Below are 19752 nucleotides of genomic sequence, written 5' to 3'. Positions count from 1 at the left end.
CGATGGTCTTTTTACACAAATTATTATTGCTTTTCGTATAATTACAAATACTATTTCTAATAGTAAAAAAATAGGGATAGTTTGTATCATAATGTTGATGTTTTTGGAGAGTGTATGTATAATTTTTTAAAAAGTAGGGTTGCTTTGTGTAAATGATGCTGATGTTTTTTGTGAGTATTTTTTAAAAGACAGGAGTAGGTTTTATAAATAGATCATGGATCAAGATGTTTGGATGTAAAAAAATAGTAACCTTTTATTTTACAAGTTTTCTATGTTTTCTCAAGATGAACAGTGAGTCGGGCTAGCTTAAACAACACATACAAGCCTGGAAACATAAAGCCCAATATCGTCTCCTAAACTTAATATAATTTTTATTCCATTTAACATATATCAACTAGATATATCTATATATATGTTATATTATAAAATAAAATAAATGATGTAATATTTGTATAGATATATATATTGTTTGAAACAAAAGATGTAAAAATAAAAAAGAATGTAATAAAATCAAAATATTAGGTATGTTTTCACCTATGTCGGAAATAGACCAAAAATAAAGCCAAACATGGGTATTGAGTTCATGTCCATTCTGACGTTTTGTAACAATCGAGGCAGACTATTGAAACTGATGATATTTGGTGACCATATGCTCAACAAATTTTGTTGCCAACGTGTGAACATGTTGTATGAAAAATTCGTCCACAGTTTGTTGTTGGTCTACATTACACTACTCTTCACAAGCCTCTAAAATAATGGACAGTATGTTGAACCGTCATCTCAGTTGTTGTTGTCCACATAGGGGGCGAGCCCCTTTCAAAACTCCATTGATACATTCGGACATGTTGGTTTTCAAAATACCACATCGCCATCCACCATCATGAGAAGCTGTTCATTTTTTTCGTTGTTAATCGGATCTAGGAATTCAAATGCACCTAGTTTTTTGCTCTTTATCTCTTTTACATTTTGATTGAATTTCATGCTTTGATATTCAAAACCAGCTCTCCAAAAGATCCTTCAACACAACATTTTTGTAACGACTGTTGAAATTAGAACACACATACCTCAAGCAATACTGGTGCACGCCGTGAGGTGGCCTAAATCTGAATAGAAAATAATCGCTTGCTCCGAGCAGCACCGTATGGTGCTACATGGAATTGTGAGCACACCTTCACCTGAACAGTACGAGGCACAGTTTGGGTCATAAGAGATATATTGGATGTGATGCAAGCGGATCAAGTAACTTATATTTAATCTTATACGTATATTTATTCAGTGAATTAAATGCTCATTAATATACATCATTTCATTTATTACAGGTTATTTGGTAGCCGTATGATATGGATTCAGATTTCATTATGATTTACCGTTGATTTGAACTACCAACTGTGGAGATCATCATGTCCCTTAATATTCTGCGCAATAGTGGAAATGCATCGTCCTGAATGGGTCATTCGCCATTTCAAGATGAGACAAAATTCCAGAAGATACTCGGGACATGAGCCTACATCAGATCTCTCGAAAAAATTATACGGACACCAATTGGAACCTGGATCACATACAATACATCACTAGATGACAAAGACGATATGACACGATTGTACAAAGCCCATCTATTTTCAATATAAGAGATATAGAATGAAGGTATTGGGAACCGTATTACAACATAACACAAAATTTTGTGTCGTCATCTACCGACAGACATGTAGAAGACAGTTACCAACCCAGAGACGCACCTACATTGCAAGTTGTGGTATGCTATATAATATCACACACTTTATTTTAAATATTTTTTTACAACACAACCTTCATTATTTTTCTACATTCTTTAGGTAGAAGATGTAAGAGCCCTTGAAGTTTTGTGTCAATCTAGACACTAAAATATTGAAGGGTATAGGTCAATTGGTGGATAGTTTCGAACACGAGTTACATATTATCAAGGAAGTCATAACCCATCAACCATAACAAATTGCGACACCATCCGATGATGCTCCCACCACATCTCAAAGGCAAAGAAGAAGTTCTAGCTGAATGTCTATTAGTTCAGTTGAATGTTATGATGTTGGGGTGAATATAGCTGGTCCTTCTACAGTGTATACACCTCAAGATTATTACATGCCCAAACCGCATCAAAATTACTACATGCCTACAGAAGATTATTTTTCACAAGTACATCTCAACCTTGGCCTTGTCATTAATCAATTATATGCACCAGGATACAACTTTATTTCTATAATTAAGTGCATATCGTAATAATGTGGAGTCTAGTTCTGCAACAACATCAAAGTCGGTTGGACATTAATCCCGATGGTGATGATAATGTGGCACAAAATGAGCAAATGCAAAATATGGCTGAGGAAATAAGAAAATCTTGGTGTCAATACCACAAACACAATTGTGAAACGGTTGGACATTTTTTATATTTATATTTTTATTGTAACATTTTTTAACAAATTGGTTGTAATTATAATTATATAATTTTTAACCATTATGATTTTTTTTAAATTTTAATATGTTATTAAAAATTAATTGAATATAATAAAAAGAGAGTGTCGTGGTTGACATTTATGACTTAAAGTCGTGGATGTCAACCACGACAAGATCATTTTTAAAAGAAATTCCACAATAAGGTCATGTTTTTTAAAAAAAATAATTTTTGAGTCGAACCACGAATTACATCCACAACTCAACATATATTTATTATATAATTTATATAAAATATATTTATTTAATTTTTTATTAATATTAAAATAATTAACGCAACTACTAAAAGTGATGCAGAAAGTCCAAATTCAAGAATTTGTTTAGTAAATTAGGTATCCTTTTACCAAACCGACAAAAACAAGAAAAATATCAAACACCAGAAAGGATAAAGAGAGCACCCGACCACCCTAAATTTCTCAACAGTTGTAGCCACGCTTTTCACGACCTGTAGTTAAAATTCTTGGAAACACACTTCCACACAATAAATCTAATACAACAGAAATCCCATTCCAACACATTAGCAATTAGCAATACCTCTCTCTCTCTCTCTCCTTTCACAGCCATAAACAACATATTCTTAGAATCTTCGCTCACCCAATCTTGAGCCTGAGCACCACTACTGCTAGCTACTCTTATTATTCTCAACAAAAGCAAGTTGCAAAGAAAGTGAAGAGAAAAAGAGAGGACCCTTCATTTGGGTGACCACAATAATAGGAAAAAGATGTGTGTTCAGGATGCAGAGCAAGTAAGTGAGGGAATGGAAAATATAGGCATCCCAAGAAATGATGATAGTGGGAGTGAGGAAAGTGTCAAGGATTTGCCTTTGCATTCCCAAGTTGATTTCAACACTGCCCAGAATGAGAATTGGGATACCAAGAACTCATCAGCACCCTCTGATCCTGTTGTTGCTGGAAGGAATTCCTTCCCTGTGAGTAGAAATCCACCCCCTTTTTTTTCCCCTTGAAATCTTTTGTTTCTAGTCTCTATACTAGCCCTTCTTTCCATTTTGGGTTTAATTATGTTTTGGGTTGTAGACTTTTTTGTTCAGATTTGGTTGAGAAAGAAGTTTAGATGTCTTTGCTTGATCAGGAATGTTGGTGGTGGTATAATGATGTTGTTATGCAATTTCAAGTCGCTATATTTAGTTTCCAGAGTTTTTTAAGAAATAGAAGGGAAAGAAATTTTTTTTGAATTTTTTAGGATAGTGATGTTCTTGGTAATAGTGGTAAAAAGTTTAGTATTTGTATACCTTTTGCTGCTTCATTTCACTCTTTAGAAGATTATGGCTTTTGGGAATCGGTAAAAGTAGTAGGCCGGTCTCTTTGAATATTGCCTCTCCTGTTGCTTCGAGTGCGTGGAGAATATTTATGGGTGTGGTTATTTGTTTTGGTGGGGATTGGGATAGGGGATGTATTTGTTATGCTTTAGCTCATGGCGAACTTACTTTTCATAATTATAGTTTTTCCTATCCTATTATGAGAATTATCGGAACAAAAATTAGTTCTCATGGAAATTAGAGTTATAAAACATTTAAAAATCTTGAAATCAATGTACTTTTTTATTTTGTTGGAAAAATCTTTTCTCATCACATCCGGATACTTGAAATATATTGTAATTTTATTTGGAAACTTTGTCAGTTGAGTATAGGTGATAAATTGATGAAACATAAAGGAAAGAATTGTGCTTTTGTAAGTTGAAGTTGAGATTTGTTGTGATCTTTCCCTTTTTCTTTCTTTCCTTCTTTGACCTTGTATGGAAAAAGAAATCTTTTGTCACAGCTTGGGGAAAGTGAAGTTAGAGCTCATAGGAAAATTTAATTAACTATACAACAATTATGGACATTAATCTTCCATGTTCGTTTTCTCTGGTGGAGCTTTCTTTTAAGTCTGCTAGATCTGTTCACCTTCTCTACAACCAGTATGTCTGTGGCAAAATGTGGCATGTTCTCCATCCTATTGTATTGCTGAAGTCTGTCAAGGCTAAGTCAAGTTATAGTGTAAGTTGGCTTAGCATTATATGTCTGACATATTGGAATGGGAAATGGTCAATTGCCTTAATGGAAAAATGAAGTACAACTTTGGTGCTCCGGTTACCACATAGACTACACACACAAGTTGATGATACAGAGAGAAATTCAACCATCCCAAGCTAGTCTCCAAATAAGTGATGTACAGCATGCAACAAAGAGTGGCTTGCTGCTCCAACTACCACACAGGCAGTCCCGAAACATACAAGTTAATGATACAAAGAGAAATTCGACTATCCCAAGCTAAAGTTCAAATACATCTGATGGCCCTAGCTTGTAATGTGTCTCCAACGTGTGATGTAATAGATCCTGAACTTAAATGTGGTTTGAGAAGCTTTTATCTTACCGAAGTTGATGCTTCCCTAGCTAGGACATGATGTCCAATTGCATGTCTAGCTAACTGCGGAAGCTGAAAGGTTTTTACAAGTTCTCCAGATGCTTTAACTTTTTGCGATATAAATAAATGTTTACATGACATGTTTGGAGTTTATATTTTTGTTGGATGAAAGATTCTCAGAAGCTGAAGCACAGAAATTTTTTATTGGTGGTGCTTCAGATTAGTGACATAATCTTGGAGATTTTTTGGCATGTGATGTAAGGTTAATGTCACCAATGCCTGAACACTGACAGTTGACTGTTCAAGAAAAGAAGAATGTCAAATTTTCCTGCTTGCTGCTTTCTTACCATAAAGCCTATTTTGCTATTATAATGTGACGCAACATGTATTAGAACTCTCGACTGTTTTGATCATTATGATTCTCATTTAAGTGGTAGTTCCTCATATTTCTCCCTTCTTTTTCTGTCCAGTTAGAGAGCATTTCCGAAGACTCAACCATTGCTGACCGAAGGCAGATCCTGTTGAATAACTTTCTCCCTGCCCTTCGGTCAGGGGAGTGGTCAGACATTGGAGGTCGGTCAGACATGGAGGACACTCATATTTGTATCCCAGACTTGGCTAGGAATTTTGGTTGCACTGGCAGTGATGAGGAAGTTATTTCTTTCTATGGCGTAAGTTCTGTGAACTCTTTCTTCTATGATCTCTCATCAATAATTTTCTGCCGCTAAATAATAATTCTGTTGATTGAAACATAATGATATGCAAAATTCACATGTAGCTCGAAATTTTTGGTGGTTGAAGCACCAATTTACATGCTAGAATTTGCTACACTTGAGAATCATTCTCAAGTAGAAATGAGTGCCAGATATGATATGACTCAATTTTGTTCTTTTCTTGCACCTGTCATATTTGTTTACCGGCTAGAAGAACTTACGTGGTAGACACATTGTCAATACTTCTGCTACACGCAAACAGTGCCCTGTTTGATTTTGGTCTAGCATGTGGATGGATTCTACCTTCACTAAGTGCAGTCTGTCCTCTTGCAATCCGGAAAAAGTTAATTAAAGACACTCCTACTCGCAGAATACTAAATTGCTAGAATCAGCTCTGTTCAGCATGATCTTGTGTTTTCTCTGATTCTCCCATTGACAAAAGATGGGAATGAGTGATATTTCTCAGAAAGAGGAAATCAAACTGCAAATAGTTCATCTTGAACTTCTAAACTTTTATCCAGTCTACTTGTGTAATTGTCATCCCACCATCCCATGGTTAGGTCACTTTCCTTTGTTGTTGGCTTTGTTTTATAGTATTTTATCTTTTGGCTAGTTGAATTCATGTTATGGAGTTGAAATATATATTTTCTTCTGCCTAAAGAGCAATATTATTTATGTTCCAAATGTTATGTATTATTCTCTGAGGTTAGGTTGAATTTGTATCAAAGGGTTTAGATTTGAGGGAAGAGTCTGGAATTATAAATTTCAAATGACTCCATCTTTTGTGGTTTTGGAATCCCAATAATGCAAAGTGATTGTTAAGGTATTTGAGACTGCAAAGGATTTATTATTATGCTTTTGAAATCCTGAACTCCGAATTTCTACAATCCAAACACAACCTATTTTGTGAGCAATGCACTTCTTTTTTTCCTCAAAAATGTAATGCCTTCTAGAACATAAAGTTCGAGCTGGAGCAAGAATCAGATTCATCATGAAAAAGAAAACAAAATGCGTTCATCTTGTTTGAGTTTCTGACTGACATGTCATTTCGCTTTGTAACAGGTCTTTGATGGGCATGGTGGGAAGGGTGCTGCTCAGTTTGTCCGGGACCACTTACCTCGAATTATTGTTGAGGATGTTGATTTCCCATTAGAACTTGAGAAAGTGGTCACAAGATCTTTCATGGAGACTGATGCTGCCTTTGCCAAATCTTGTTCTGTTGAGTCAACGCTGTCGTCTGGAACGACTGCCTTGACTGCGATGATATTTGGCAGGTAATATGCTTTTACATGTCATTCTCTGGACTAGCAGTTTGCTTGTTTTATTTCTCTACCAGGGAAACTTACTTCATCTACCTAATTATCTATATGTTCTAGTATGGGTAAAATGCAATTTATCCTATAATATGGGAAAAGAGCAAAAGAAAAAAAAAAAAACCCTGTGAAAAAAAAATGAAGCAAAAAACCCCATGTAAACTCTTGAAGGGGGTAATTTTCTTCATTTTTCAAAACACAGGGGAATAATTTGCTAAAACAATTTTACAGGGTTTTTTTTGTTTATTTCCCATATTAAATGAAGGTAAATTGCACATTCTCAATTGCCATTGTTTCTTCAAATGTTTTGCTTGACTAAACTGTCCTTGTGATATTGTTATCCTTAATTGTTTATAGAACTCGTAGTACTAGAGATTTTATTTATTAAAGTCATATTTATCCATAATTTTCTGCCATAAGTATTTCATGATACATTGATTTTATATTTAACAATATTCTATATGAACTTAGAAGTAAAAAAAGAAAACTTGCAGTATGCGAAACGCTCGTAAATCCAGTTCATGAGAAATGTTTGGTAATCTGTAATTCAGGAACACTATAATGTTAAGTTATGATTTTGCTAAATCTCGCGTAATTTTGAGCAGATCATTGCTTGTGGCAAATGTTGGAGACTGTAGAGCTGTCTTATCACGCTGTGGAGTTGCTATCGAGATGTCAAAAGATCATAGGCCTTGTTGTGTACACGAAAGGTCGAGGATCGAGTCCCTAGGTGGATATGTTGATGATGGTTATTTGAACGGGCAGTTGGGTGTCACCCGAGCTTTAGGTAATTGGCACATTAAAGGGCTGAAGGAGGGGGAGAAAGGTGGACCTCTCAGTGCAGAACCAGAACTCAAGTTAATGACACTTACTAAAGAAGATGAGTTCTTGATAATTGGTAGCGATGGAATTTGGGATGTCTTCCGAAGCCAGAATGCAGTAGATTTTGCGAGGAGGAGACTCCAAGAGCACAATAATGTTAAGTTATGCTGCAAAGATATTGTAAATGAAGCAAAAAAAAGAGGGGCTACGGATAACTTGACAGTCGTAATGGTATGTTTTCACTCTGAACCACCGCCTGCTATCGTGGTGCAAAGACCCTCAAGAGTTCGGAGGTCCATTTCTGCAGAAGGGCTTCAGAACCTTAAGTTTCTGCTTCAAGGCTAAAGCCACACTTCATTATTCATTTGTTCCACGATTTCTTACAGGCATGAAAATGATAATAATTTGATGCTCTCAGCAACTTGTAAATATGCCAATTGATACACAATTGTTCCTTTGTAAAACTTCCATTTGGTTGTCCGATGGATTTCTAAACAGGGAATAAGACATGAGGAGACTAGCATGTTGTTCCAAGGTATAGGAAGACCACGTGTACATAAACACTGATACAAACTGTATGGCCATTTTTATGATAAACTGAATTTTACGCATCACTCCACTTCAGTTATCTAGCATAAACTCAATTTTATGCATCACTCCACTTCAGTTATCTAGCAGTTCAGCTTGTTGGTTTTGTTTTAGAGCTTTTTTTTGATTGTTACAAAATAGACAAAACCAGGTGTAATAGGTATTCTTGGATGTCTTCTCATGCCCAGTGCTCACCCATCTAAGAACATTCTGTTGCTCATCCACATCATGTTTGTTCCTTCGCCTTAATCTTTTCTGCCTAGCGAATTCTCATTTTGTCAGAAGAACTAGTGCTATTTATAGCTAAGTTCCCATATAGGCCGACTTTCTGAGTAATACGCTAGGTACATTTAAGCGAGCAAAATGGAAGAAATTACTAACATATATATAGTTAAGTTTCAATTTGAATATGTGGTTCTACTCGGAAGTTTCAGTCTGGCTTTGGTCGTATAGATGATCAACTGGGAACCTCAGAACGGCATAGTCCTGATGACCAAAAGGAATTTCTCTCTCTCCTTCCGTCCCTCAAAAGTTTGCTGTAACTGGATAACAGGTTTAGCCTTCTCCCAGATATGTGGATGCATTTCTGCAGAGGTAGGACATTTTCCGGAGGTCCTCAAGCAGCAGAACCTTCCCGAAGAATATCATGCTTGAATTATCAGCAATCAGAAGGATCTAAGGAACACAGACTCTGTTTTTGCAATGTTCATAGACAAAGTCAATCTCATTTACATCCCAACCTGAATAAAATGAAAAAACAAGTCATTGTTTTTATATATATGTGACCAAACATGCAGAATTATCCTTCAACAGCTGTGTTACAACCACAATCTGTATACTGAAAATGTATAGGGCGTTAAAGTAGTAAGGATGTCACAATTACACATGCAAGAGGAAAAGCTGCCTCCTGAAGTTCATCAAACAACATAACAAGGAGCACTGTGGTCCTATTTAAGTGTCATCTTTCTCAAGGCCACAACAGTAATTGAAACAGTAAGCATAAAGGAATCATTCTTCGCACCTCTGAACTGAAATGTATATAGCTGACACTGACAGGTACAACCACCATTCCTCAGAGAAGAGACCGGTTAATAGCCCTGATCCTAAGGTAATGCCACGGAGGGCCCTTTTTCTATGTTTGAGAGCCAATATGAGTTGCAACTGCCATCGAGACCAAGTATCGCTGATTTATGTCTCAACGAGTAGTAAAAAAATCAGCTGTGTAAGTGAGCATCATGCACTTTTCACGCAATGCAGGGCACAAAACAAAAGCATTAACAGCTCAAGCTATTTCAGCATCTTCCCTTCCAAAATTACACCGAAAACAAATTTTTAATATCCAGAGAATCAAAGGGTTTCCCAGCATCTTACGAAAAATGCAAGCCCCCTCAAAAAGCAACAATTACATGTCAATTATGAACGAGTTCATCATTATCACAACAAGATAACAAGCTATCTTATTACATGGGTATGTCACGGGAAGATACCCTCAGAAAGTACATTCTCTTCGAGTCTTCCAAAGTCCATATCAATATTCTTGATTATAAACCAGGGTGGTAAGCAAATTACAGAAAAAAGATTTTCAACTGGGAACCAGCAGAAAGTCCAAAGCACTTGTAACTTTTCTGATCCAATTTGAAAGACAGGATGCAATTGCAAGTCTTTATACTAGGCCATTCTCATGCATTATAATGAAAATTCAGAACACACTTGTTGTACTAGCTATAAAACATCAGTTCAACAAGTTACTGCAAGTTATTAACTTCTGTTCTAGGAAAGAGCCTCAAGAAAGCAATAAATGTGTTCTGAAAGCAATAGATTTGAAGGTTCAAATGACAGTCATTCAATTTCCAGTGTTCTACAAGAAGCTGGATGAAAACCTCCCCCAACTTTAAGTCATAAAGTCTATGGGATTGACCATGCTCACGTCATTACAAGTAGATGCAGTTCACTTTAAATATGAAAATGTATCAAACAACATTGACATAGAATGAGTTTGAACACCAAAAGTACAATGGTAGACAATAAAATGGACCTTTAGAAGCAGTTTATAATGAAGTGAGCCTTATATAATCATAGAATTTAAAAATTTGTATATATCAGGGGCATAATCCAAATACAACATTTGAAGGGGTAAAAGAAAAGAGATTACATGTATTACAGATTTTACAAGGGCTAAATCGATACTTTATAAACTATGTGAAGTACTGATAAAATACAAGATTGAAATTAAAAGTGGAACACTTGAATCTCCTAATCAAGAAATTTCCAAATTCACTGTGTGCTTGTAGAAAGAGCGTTTCCTAATAAGAAAATCTCCTAATCAAGGAATGCCAAATTCACTGCGTGCTTGTAGAAAGAGCATTTCCTAGTAATAATCATAAGTCCTCATGCGTGGAAAGCAGCTACACAACAGTTTTGCTGTACATATAGATGCTTAATAAAAATGCACCTGAGTATATCTTCAATGGCTCTCAGTCAAAATCTTATGTGGGGATATTGTCTTGTGTGGGGATAAGAATATAACTGCCAAGGATGCCTATATGAGGTCCATGTCAATGAGAAATTATACTGAACCAAAGCCATTTACCCTCATTCAGCTTTCCTCTAATTTCATTTTTGACAACACGAATCAACAAACAGCCAGCTATTGATGTTGAAACAATAAGCATAAAGAAAACACTGTTCCATCCTCTAGTTGAAATATATCCAGCCAGAAGAGGCCCAAGAGCAGCACCTACAGAGCCAGTACCGTCTATAATTGCTGTAACAGTAGCTAAAGCACGGGCGTTCCCTCTTGTCACGCTATCGGTTCCGAGATCAGCAGCAACTGCTGTTGTTATTAGTGCATAAGGTCCATTTACAAGTAAACCAGATGCAAACATTAGCACCGTGTTTGTCAGCATTGATATACTTCCATAAACGCGATAAAAAATAAGGGTAGGAATAGATAGCAACAAAAATATAACTGAAGTAACCGCACGAGCCTCAATCATATCAGACATAAAACCTGCTAAAATTCCACCAATTACTCCTCCAATGTCAAAAATTGTTGAGAGTATCCCAGCAGTTGTATGGGATACATTTGCTCCGGCAACAGCTGCAATTTACAAGAAGAAAGAGTAAAATGATAAGATTACACTATTTTAACCAAGGAACAGCTGTCAGTATTTTCAGGCAGAACATACTTAAAAACTTCTTTTTTCCTCCACATAAATCCACTTAGACAATCATAGCAAGAAACACAAAGTAATGCACAGGCATGGTCTTGGTAGACCCTAGAATTATTTCATGAATGATCCATGCATACTCACTTAGGTTGTTTGAGAACTCAGAGTGCATTGAAAATGATGTGTTTGAGTTTTAGAAACAATCGTGTGTGGATAGTCTGCAAATGCAGAAATGGACGTGGGTAAGAATTGAAACTGATGTTTGGAAGAGAAGATTGTAGTTGGGCAACACAGATGATTTCACACCATTGCAATAATCTTTTGGTTTTAGATAAATGCTTGATGATCTCAAATCCAACATCACTCCAATTATTTAGAAGTGCAAGTTGTAGTTACAGGTTCGAAATTTATCTGTGAATGGACCCAAACTCTCACTAAGGAAAATTACGATTTGAACCTCTTGGACATATAAAAAACAAAACCCAATAGCCTTCCAATTGCAGTTTACAGCAAATCAAGAAAAATTGGTTATGCTCATTGTTTCAACATATTCAGGAAGCTGTCCATGGTATGTAATGCTTAAGAGAATACTAGTATACATAATTAACTTCATATCAAGTGCATAATCTGTAATTAGTGGGAGACAAAAGATGAATTAAGTACCTGTGTGGCTAATGTAAAAGGGCAACCAATACAAAAATGTGTATGCCACAAGCTTAGAGAAGAACAAGCAGAAGGCATATGACGCCACATGTGGCAACCTCCATGCATCCAAGAAACCTATGGCAACTGAACCCTCCTCGTCCTCAGATTCCCTCACCCCCCCATCTAGAGTCTCAATTTTCTCAGAATCAACCAATGCTACTCCTTCAACACTCATCTCAACATCCTTTCCAGATGACTCAAGTCCAATATTTTCAGGATGCACAACAAGAAATAAGTAAACAAAAGCTGCCGACAGCATGATAAGAATGCCCGGCAGAACAAACGACCAACCCCATCCATAACGCAAAACAGAAGAAGCTACTAAAGACCCAACAATGTTACCTATTGATGTATGTGAATTCCATACCCCCATGATCAACCCTCTCTTTGCCTTCCCAAACCAGTTCCCAACAACCGCCACCACGCTAGGCCACCCAATAGACTGAAACAACCCACACAACACCTGTATGACCACAAAAACACCTAAAGAATGCAAATCGAGAAAATACCCCAACCCAAAGAGTATCACAAAAATGCCACTCCCCACCATCCCAATAGTCAAGAAAATTCTTAAATCAACTGTATCACCAATGTGGCCCGAGACATACATGCCAATGGCGTAAGCCAATAGGAAGGAGAGATCAAGCTCCCCGAGACGGTGGGGGCCACGGGGCCCGTCGAAGGGGGCCCACCCAGTTTTATTATGAACTGAGCTTCCCGTAAATTGAGACGGGTATTGATCAGAATCCGACACTGTAAGAATGGATTTAACTATGCTCGGGGGTTTACGGGAAGCGTGGAACGCAGCGTAGGCAATGAAAGTGAGGAGGAGAACCAGAAATTGATGGAATTTGAGGGTCTTTTCTGGACCGGCGAGGCTGGGGAACCATCTCAGACCCGGCGGTGGCTGTGGTGGAAGAGAAAGGGTAAGGGGCTTGAGCTGCATCATATTATTATCAAGAATTTGCTATTAATGGTATATGCGTCTATCAGGACAGGTTTATGTGCTTCAAACAGAGAGATTTAGGACAAGAGAAGCAGGTGGGTGGGGATTGTTTTGGTTGATCTGAGGATCAGGGTTCGGTGTGAATGAATCTATGTGTTCTTGATTTCATATTTCCCCACCCCCCCCCATAAAGTTCATTTGTTTGAACTTTCTGGGGCAGCTGTTCTATGAATGAATAGGCTGGTACGAGTTGATTGTGTCATATGGTGATATCGTAGTGGTGAAGGAAGAGTTTGGAGTTTGATTGGTCAATTTAGGAGAGCGGAGCAAGATCCATGGTTAAATTGTTTGTGCATCTTGATGTGATTAGTTAGGTAAATTCCGCCAACGAGGATTTGTTTAATTAGTAAAATTGAGATTCCATAATCTTAAATTCTATTATATATATTTGATATCGTTTTAATGTATAATATAATAATTATTGTCTACTGTAATAATAGGAATTATTGAGAGTTAATTTATTTGATATAGTTGATCAACGTATGATTGTTATAATTATCTTTGTTAGATATTGATATTTAATAAAAATAATATAATAAAAAAAAGTTAGGTAAATTCCGTCAACTTTCCTAAAATTTGAATAGTTTTAATATTTTCTCATTATTTAAAAAATTACTAATATTTTAAATTCTAAATTGGTCCAATCAGTTAGTCTCCGTTAAAGTTTTATCCTTTTTTATGATGAAATAATTAAAATGCCTTTTGCAACCTATAAGTTACAATTTTAGTTAATTTTTTTTAAAAAAATTAATTTTTATATGGACTAAATGGACAATTTTTTAAAGTTTTTTATTTACCTCGTTCAATTTTTTTATTAAAAAAATATGAAAAGGGTAAAATTGACGAGTCTAGAGCTCAATCCAAAAATTATATAATTTCATCAAATATTAGGGTTATTAAATTTTTCAAATAACAAAGAATGTTTTTAACTATATCAAATTTCAAAAGAGCTTATCGTAACATTTGAGGATTTGGATTTAGAAACATAAATTATATTTTTGGTCCTTAAATTATTCACTTTTGGATGCAAATATGCCGCGATTTCCATCTCTAATGTTCCTAATTTTTTATAAATTTGGTCTTACCGTCAAATTAGAAACCAATTTTATAAAAAAAATTGTAAACAATTAAGTACCAAAATTATAATACAGAATATTAGGGATAAAAAATAAATAAGTGGTTATATAGAGACCAAAAATGCAACTTACCCTTATAATATATGTATATATATATATATTATTTTTCAATAACTTTAGTTATAAATATTTATAACATAAATCATTATTTGATAATTAATTATATTAAAACTAAAATGTAAGACATATTATGACCTTAAAAATGGATTCAATTTTCAGTTTAATTACTAAAAAGTTTATAATAAAATTTAAGGTCTTGAATCTAAATTTAAATTTTTGAAATTAGATTTTAATATCTTGATTAAATCCAAACAAATATATTTGAAAATGGATATATATATATATATTTTGGCAAAAACCACCCAAGGGTGGGGAAACTTTTCGGGGTCTCCTTTTCCTCCTATATTAATTCAAGTTTCGACCCAAATTTATAATTGGGAATACTAACTCCTTATATTTGCATAAAAAATCATAAATAAGGAGTATTCTTCCCTTACAGTCAAGAGCTGAAAAATATAAATAAGGAGTACCACTCCCTTTCAAGGATAGTTTTAGAAAGCGTAGACAAGAAAAATTACTCCCTTACAGAAGCTAAGGCTAAGCCAACGAGAAAAGTTAGTGACACAAGTTCGAGTGTAAAGCTTCACAGTGCCAAAAGAATTTAACAAAATACCACCTGCAACAAGATATAAGCCAAAACAAGCCAAAAAAGAGGGCACCTCCAACAGATAAGTTTCAAACACAACAAATCAAAAGTGGTGCAATATCAAGGGCACCGTATTAAGCAGAAAGAAGGAGAGCAACTCTTTTATGATTATAAACAATCCCAGAGCAGCATAAACTAGTAAAAATCAGTTTGTGAGGGTGAATTCCATGCTACCACGGAATCGAAAATGAGTATGATTTCATATTACTTTTAATTTCAGTTAACAGATAACTGAATCTATAAGCACTATGAAAATCGAAAGTATGGCATATTGAGACGATCAATTAAAATTACTATGTCCTATAATATTAATTGAAATAAAATTACTACTTTAAATCTATTCTTGCTCTATACTTTAATTGAAACAAAGAAAAATTAATCCTTTTCTTCTTTCATTGTAAAAGAATGGATAAATTACATTTTTGGTCCCTATATGTAGTACTTATTCATTTTTACTCCCTAATTTTTACATGCCACAATTTTGATCCCAATATTCATACAATTCTTACAGATTTACAGTCAATTTTAAACTAAACCTATAAAAATTTGTAGACATTAGATATTAAAATCATGGCACGTGAACATTAGGGATCAAAATGAATAAATGACTATATTAGGGACCAAATATATCATTTACCTCATTTATGGAAGTCCTTGTTTCTTTTTTCTTTTCTAACCACGCATATATATATATATATCTATAGGTGTAGGTTATAATACCAATAAATAAATAATATATAGTGATGATTTTTATTTTTATTTATCTAGAGATGTAATGCATATAAATATCTAAAAAATATGCATCACATAAACTTCACATGATGGAAGTATATTAAAACATATTCTTTTTTAACTTGATGCTTAATTAATTATAGTTTAGTGTTTGGTGAGCATTTTCTTGGTAAGGGTCTCATATTTTCAATAAATGTCAGTATACCATTGATGATGATCACATTACATGAACAAACGATAAAATGCAATTTTACTTATCTCTTTCACTTTTGACTTTTAAATTTTTTTATTTTTATTGATTACGACTAATTAAAAGTTATTGATCACGAGTATTCGACTTTTTTATGTTTGGATTATAACAATTATAAAACTTATTAAATGAGAATCCTCAGGGCCCATTAGTGATCTGGCAAAATTACATGGCTGATTTGGGTCGCTCAAAGGAGGTTGTATATTTCGAGTCAGATCGATTGGCGCCGTCTATGAGAAACTTGAGGATCGCTAGTCTAGAAATGGAAGGGACGTGTCAAGGAAATGTGCACGGAATGGAAGACACACAGACAAGGGGAGCAGATGGTGCAATTGACAGGGGAAGAATTACAAAGATTGTGGCTTATGAGAGGAGAACTGCCACACCCATTGTTAAAGAAACGACTAAAAGACAATTGTCCAAAGATAAAGAAGTTGAGAGGACATTTAAAGGGGCGAGCAAAGGAAACCTGTGAAAAGTCGCAAGCTAGAATCTTGAGAAATGGGATCCAGTAGCAGATAGCGGATCAAAAGGAGTATATGGGGATCCACCCCAGCGACAACCACTTCAATACCACCACCTGAGCTGCTAGCATCAGACGAGGCCCTAGCAGCCCCGGTGGACGACATACTGCCTGACGCGCGGCAAGGCAACAACCAACAGTGGATACAGATGGGCAGCCTCCTAATGACGACCGGGAAGCCTGAGTCTTAGATCAGGATTCTTTTGTTGGTAATTTTTCTTTCAATTAAACATTGGTAAAAGTATTCCATTTTGTTAAATTTATTAATTGAAATTTAAATTATTTTCTAGCAGAGCAACCCTCTTGAAGGGTGTTGAAAATCAGTGAAATCATTTACATGCAATCCAACTGTTTGAAGCAAATAAACCACAAAACTTGAGGTATAACTATACATCATGCCTTCTTGTGGGAGCTTGTCCTCAGGATTCGTCTCATGGCGTACGCAAGAGACATGGCGGGATTCACTCTGATGGTCCTATTAAACGCTCTGCAGACGTTCATGTGAGCGTCGAGAGCTTCTTCCTGCACGATATTACGTGTGCCTCCGAGCTTGTACGACTCTTCATGCACGGCTTCTGAGCAGAGGCCGCAAACCCATTTCCCGTAGAAACGAGCCCTTGTGCAACGAATATAGGCCCCCGTGCAGTCCTCAGAGAGGCCACAACACTCGCATTCGACCTCGTTTACGTCGTTGGAGGCAGCAGTTTGAGATGGAAACCTTAAGTCCATGTACTTGAATACACCCCTATCTGGTGAGACTCCAGGCTTCTGGAACATGTCCAAGGACAATCTCCTGGTACTTCTGTTTGGAACCATTGTCTTTGTTCTTGTTTCTTTAGGACAAATAACTGAGTTCCAAGAATCTAAGTTTGTAGTGCATGTGTATGTATATATAGAAGAGGGTGGTTGTGGGTGTTGGTGAAAGCCAACCCCCCCCCAATATCAATGGTCATCAATGCTTTGTAGAAAGCCCCTAAAAGATAGTCCTCCCTCTTAGCCGGGGACTCACGGGGAGAACTGTTTAGCTAATATTATTTTAAATATCTCATAATTTTATATATATATTTTATGAAATATTTTTAAATTTTATAGGATGTTAAATCTTAATTATTTTAAAAATAAGGTATTGGTGGTTTGATGAAATAAGATTATCCTACAAGAAAAAAGCTCAATAATTATGAAAAAAATTGATGCTAAAATCAGTTTCGAGCTAATTAATAAGTAAATTAAATTTTTATTAAATTCGTTGTTAATCTACATCAGCAACGAATTCCAACATTTTATAAGGAATATGTGTTGTTGCTATTAACGTTATTTCTTATAGTATTATACAATTAATAATTATATGTTACTAATGGCAAAGTTGTAATTAATTTAAAGAAAAATGAATTAATTGGTTAAGATTGTTAAGGTGAGAACTCCTTATTTTCTTTTTAGGCTAAATGTAGTGATCATGAATGGTCCTTTAAGTTTGTGTGTAAAATCTCTTTAATTCATTACATCTTCATTTCATAGTCTTATCATCCCTAAAATTTATATATTGTTTCATTCCAATCTCTCGATCAACTTTTCTACTAAAAAGTCACTAAAATTTTAGTTTTTCCGGAATAAAATGATCATTTCAAATTTAAATTTTGCAATTTACCCCCTTAGAAATACTCGTACTGAACATAATTCAAGGACAAAATGGTCGATTTAACTTTAAATTTCGATCAATTTTTTACCAGAAAGTTGGCCAAGGGACGTGAATTAAACAATATATAAACATTAATTAGGGATGGTGATCGGATCAAGAAATGAAAACGAAAGGGTAGAGTAATTCTAAACACGAACTAATTAAGAAACCATCATCAATATATATATGTACCCTTTCATAAAAGAGTATATAAATTCGTAAGATCTTATTTTTGAATCGTAAAAACTCATTTTTCAAAAACATTACGACTATCTTAATTATAAGATGTTTCGAAAGGCTCATAAGCTACTCCAACACTCAATTATAGTTGTGATGGACGATAGTGAAGTGTAATAATGAGATGCATGAGAAGGCAACCTGGTGAAACTTGCTAAAAGTGGAACGACAAAAGGGCATTGAAGAAAGTTTTGTTTTGGTTGAGGTTCATCACAGGTTGGGTAATAGAAGCCATGCATTCGTGCCGGGACAACCTGTGCACTGTTGAAGAATTCATTTCTGTACAAAAAGATGCACAGATTTTTTAGGGCAAGTTGTTTGCAGTGAGTGGAGGGCAGTTGATTGCATTACAAGGATTATTGCTGCATGATCATAGATACTCTAAGCCAGAGGACCTCGCAAAGACCTATACTGTGAACAGAAGGTGAAGGAACTGTCGTCTGTCTCTGTCTATCTACTTTTTCATGTGAATTATGCATTCAATGCAGTTGGTGAAATTGCAATATGCCCCCTCAAATTTTGATTATATCGAAAACTAGGGTAAAGTTATAGTTCCTCATTCAAATGCTAACTCATCAAATTGCATTTTTGTAGTCATATTGGAATAAAGTAATTAGGGCAAATTACATTTACATTTCCTGAAATTTATTTAAAACTTAATTGCGTTTATAATTATTGTCCTTTAAGGGTGGATGGCAAAACAAGAATTTCAGATATAGGGTTGTAAAATAATAACCTACAATTAATTAATTTTCGCAATTGCGGAACTCTAGCCACCGAAATTTTAAAAGTGGCAGGAATTTGATGAGGTGGACAAAATTGGGGTTTTTTTTATTTAGAAAATTATTTGTTTAGTCCTTTAAAATTTGTCTGTTATTAATTTTAATCCTTTAAATTTATTGATTTTAGTTTTAGTCCGATAATTTTTAAAATTGCTTATTTTTAGTTCTTTGATCCAATTTCGGATAATTTTACCCTTACATAGATTTTCAAGAGCAATTTTAGTCCAAATATATCCATTCATTTTGCATCTCGTAGCTAATGCTCGTCTAGATTGATATAAAAGTTTAGGTTTATTGAAAAAATATTAGTTTATTAATCACTTAGAGCATTATGATGGAATATTAGTCATTATCATCGAAAGGGCAAAAGAGTCATAAATTAGACGAAAAGATCAATTTTACGCAAAATTAATAGATAAAGAATTAAATCTAATATTACAAAAGATAAAGGACTAAAATAAATTCAAACCAAAATTATAGGACGAAAATTTTCTTTTTCTCTTTTTATTTGGGGTTTTTCCTAACTGGACATTTTTTTATTTTTTCG

The 19752-nt window shown here is 34.9% G+C and overlaps 3 protein-coding genes across 5 annotated transcripts; 1 reads left to right on the top strand and 2 right to left on the bottom strand.

The window, feature by feature from the left end:
* LOC105166412 (probable protein phosphatase 2C 27) lies at positions 2908 to 8297 on the top strand. The gene is made up of 4 exons (XM_011085753.2): positions 2908 to 3412; positions 5318 to 5518; positions 6623 to 6834; positions 7479 to 8297. The coding sequence occupies exons 1-4, from the start codon at positions 3206 to 3208 to the stop codon at positions 8038 to 8040; spliced, it is 1182 nt and encodes a 393-aa protein (XP_011084055.1). The 5' UTR covers positions 2908 to 3205; the 3' UTR covers positions 8041 to 8297.
* On the bottom strand, positions 8992 to 13431 carry LOC105166410 (putative glycerol-3-phosphate transporter 5). Of its 3 annotated transcripts, XR_002287387.1 has the most exons (4): positions 12117 to 13430; positions 10736 to 11383; positions 9305 to 9444; positions 8992 to 9023 (listed from the first exon to the last, which is right to left on the bottom strand). XR_002287387.1 is itself a non-coding variant. In XM_020695237.1 (3 exons), the coding sequence occupies exons 1-3, from the start codon at positions 13105 to 13107 to the stop codon at positions 10839 to 10841; spliced, it is 1359 nt and encodes a 452-aa protein (XP_020550896.1). In that variant the 5' UTR covers positions 13108 to 13431; the 3' UTR covers positions 10523 to 10838. The 3 variants fall into 3 exon arrangements, 2 of the variants coding, with proteins under 2 accessions (XP_020550896.1, XP_011084053.1); XM_020695237.1 differs by lacking the exons at positions 8992 to 9023; positions 9305 to 9444 and having other exon boundaries at positions 10523 to 11116; positions 11294 to 11383; positions 12117 to 13431; XM_011085751.2 differs by lacking the exons at positions 8992 to 9023; positions 9305 to 9444 and having other exon boundaries at positions 10523 to 11383.
* Positions 16905 to 17327, bottom strand: LOC105166497. The gene has a single exon (XM_011085874.1). The coding sequence runs from the start codon at positions 17325 to 17327 to the stop codon at positions 16905 to 16907; it is 423 nt and encodes a 140-aa protein (XP_011084176.1).

Source organism: Sesamum indicum, linkage group LG7 (genome assembly GCF_000512975.1).
Source record: "Sesamum indicum cultivar Zhongzhi No. 13 linkage group LG7, S_indicum_v1.0, whole genome shotgun sequence".
Taxonomy (NCBI): domain Eukaryota; kingdom Viridiplantae; phylum Streptophyta; class Magnoliopsida; order Lamiales; family Pedaliaceae; genus Sesamum; species Sesamum indicum.
The sequence above is the reverse complement of the archived record's forward strand: the minus strand, read 5'-3'. Positions and strand labels throughout refer to the sequence as shown.

Bases quoted from the DNA above. Each gene is read 5' to 3' on its own strand.
- LOC105166497 (XM_011085874.1), bottom strand. From the start codon at position 17,327: ATGGTTCCAAACAGAAGTACCAGGAGATTGTCCTTGGACATGTTCCAG.
- LOC105166410 (XM_011085751.2), bottom strand. From the start codon at position 13,107: ATGATGCAGCTCAAGCCCCTTACCCTTTCTCTTCCACCACAGCCACCG. The intron at 11,384-12,116 runs GTACTTAATTCA...TGTAAATTGCAG, and splicing joins CTTTTACATTAGCCACACAG to CTGTTGCCGGAGCAAATGTA.
- LOC105166412 (XM_011085753.2), top strand. From the start codon at position 3,206: ATGTGTGTTCAGGATGCAGAGCAAGTAAGTGAGGGAATGGAAAATATA. The intron at 3,413-5,317 runs GTGAGTAGAAAT...TTTTCTGTCCAG, and splicing joins CTGGAAGGAATTCCTTCCCT to TTAGAGAGCATTTCCGAAGA. The intron at 6,835-7,478 runs GTAATATGCTTT...AATTTTGAGCAG, and splicing joins ACTGCGATGATATTTGGCAG to ATCATTGCTTGTGGCAAATG.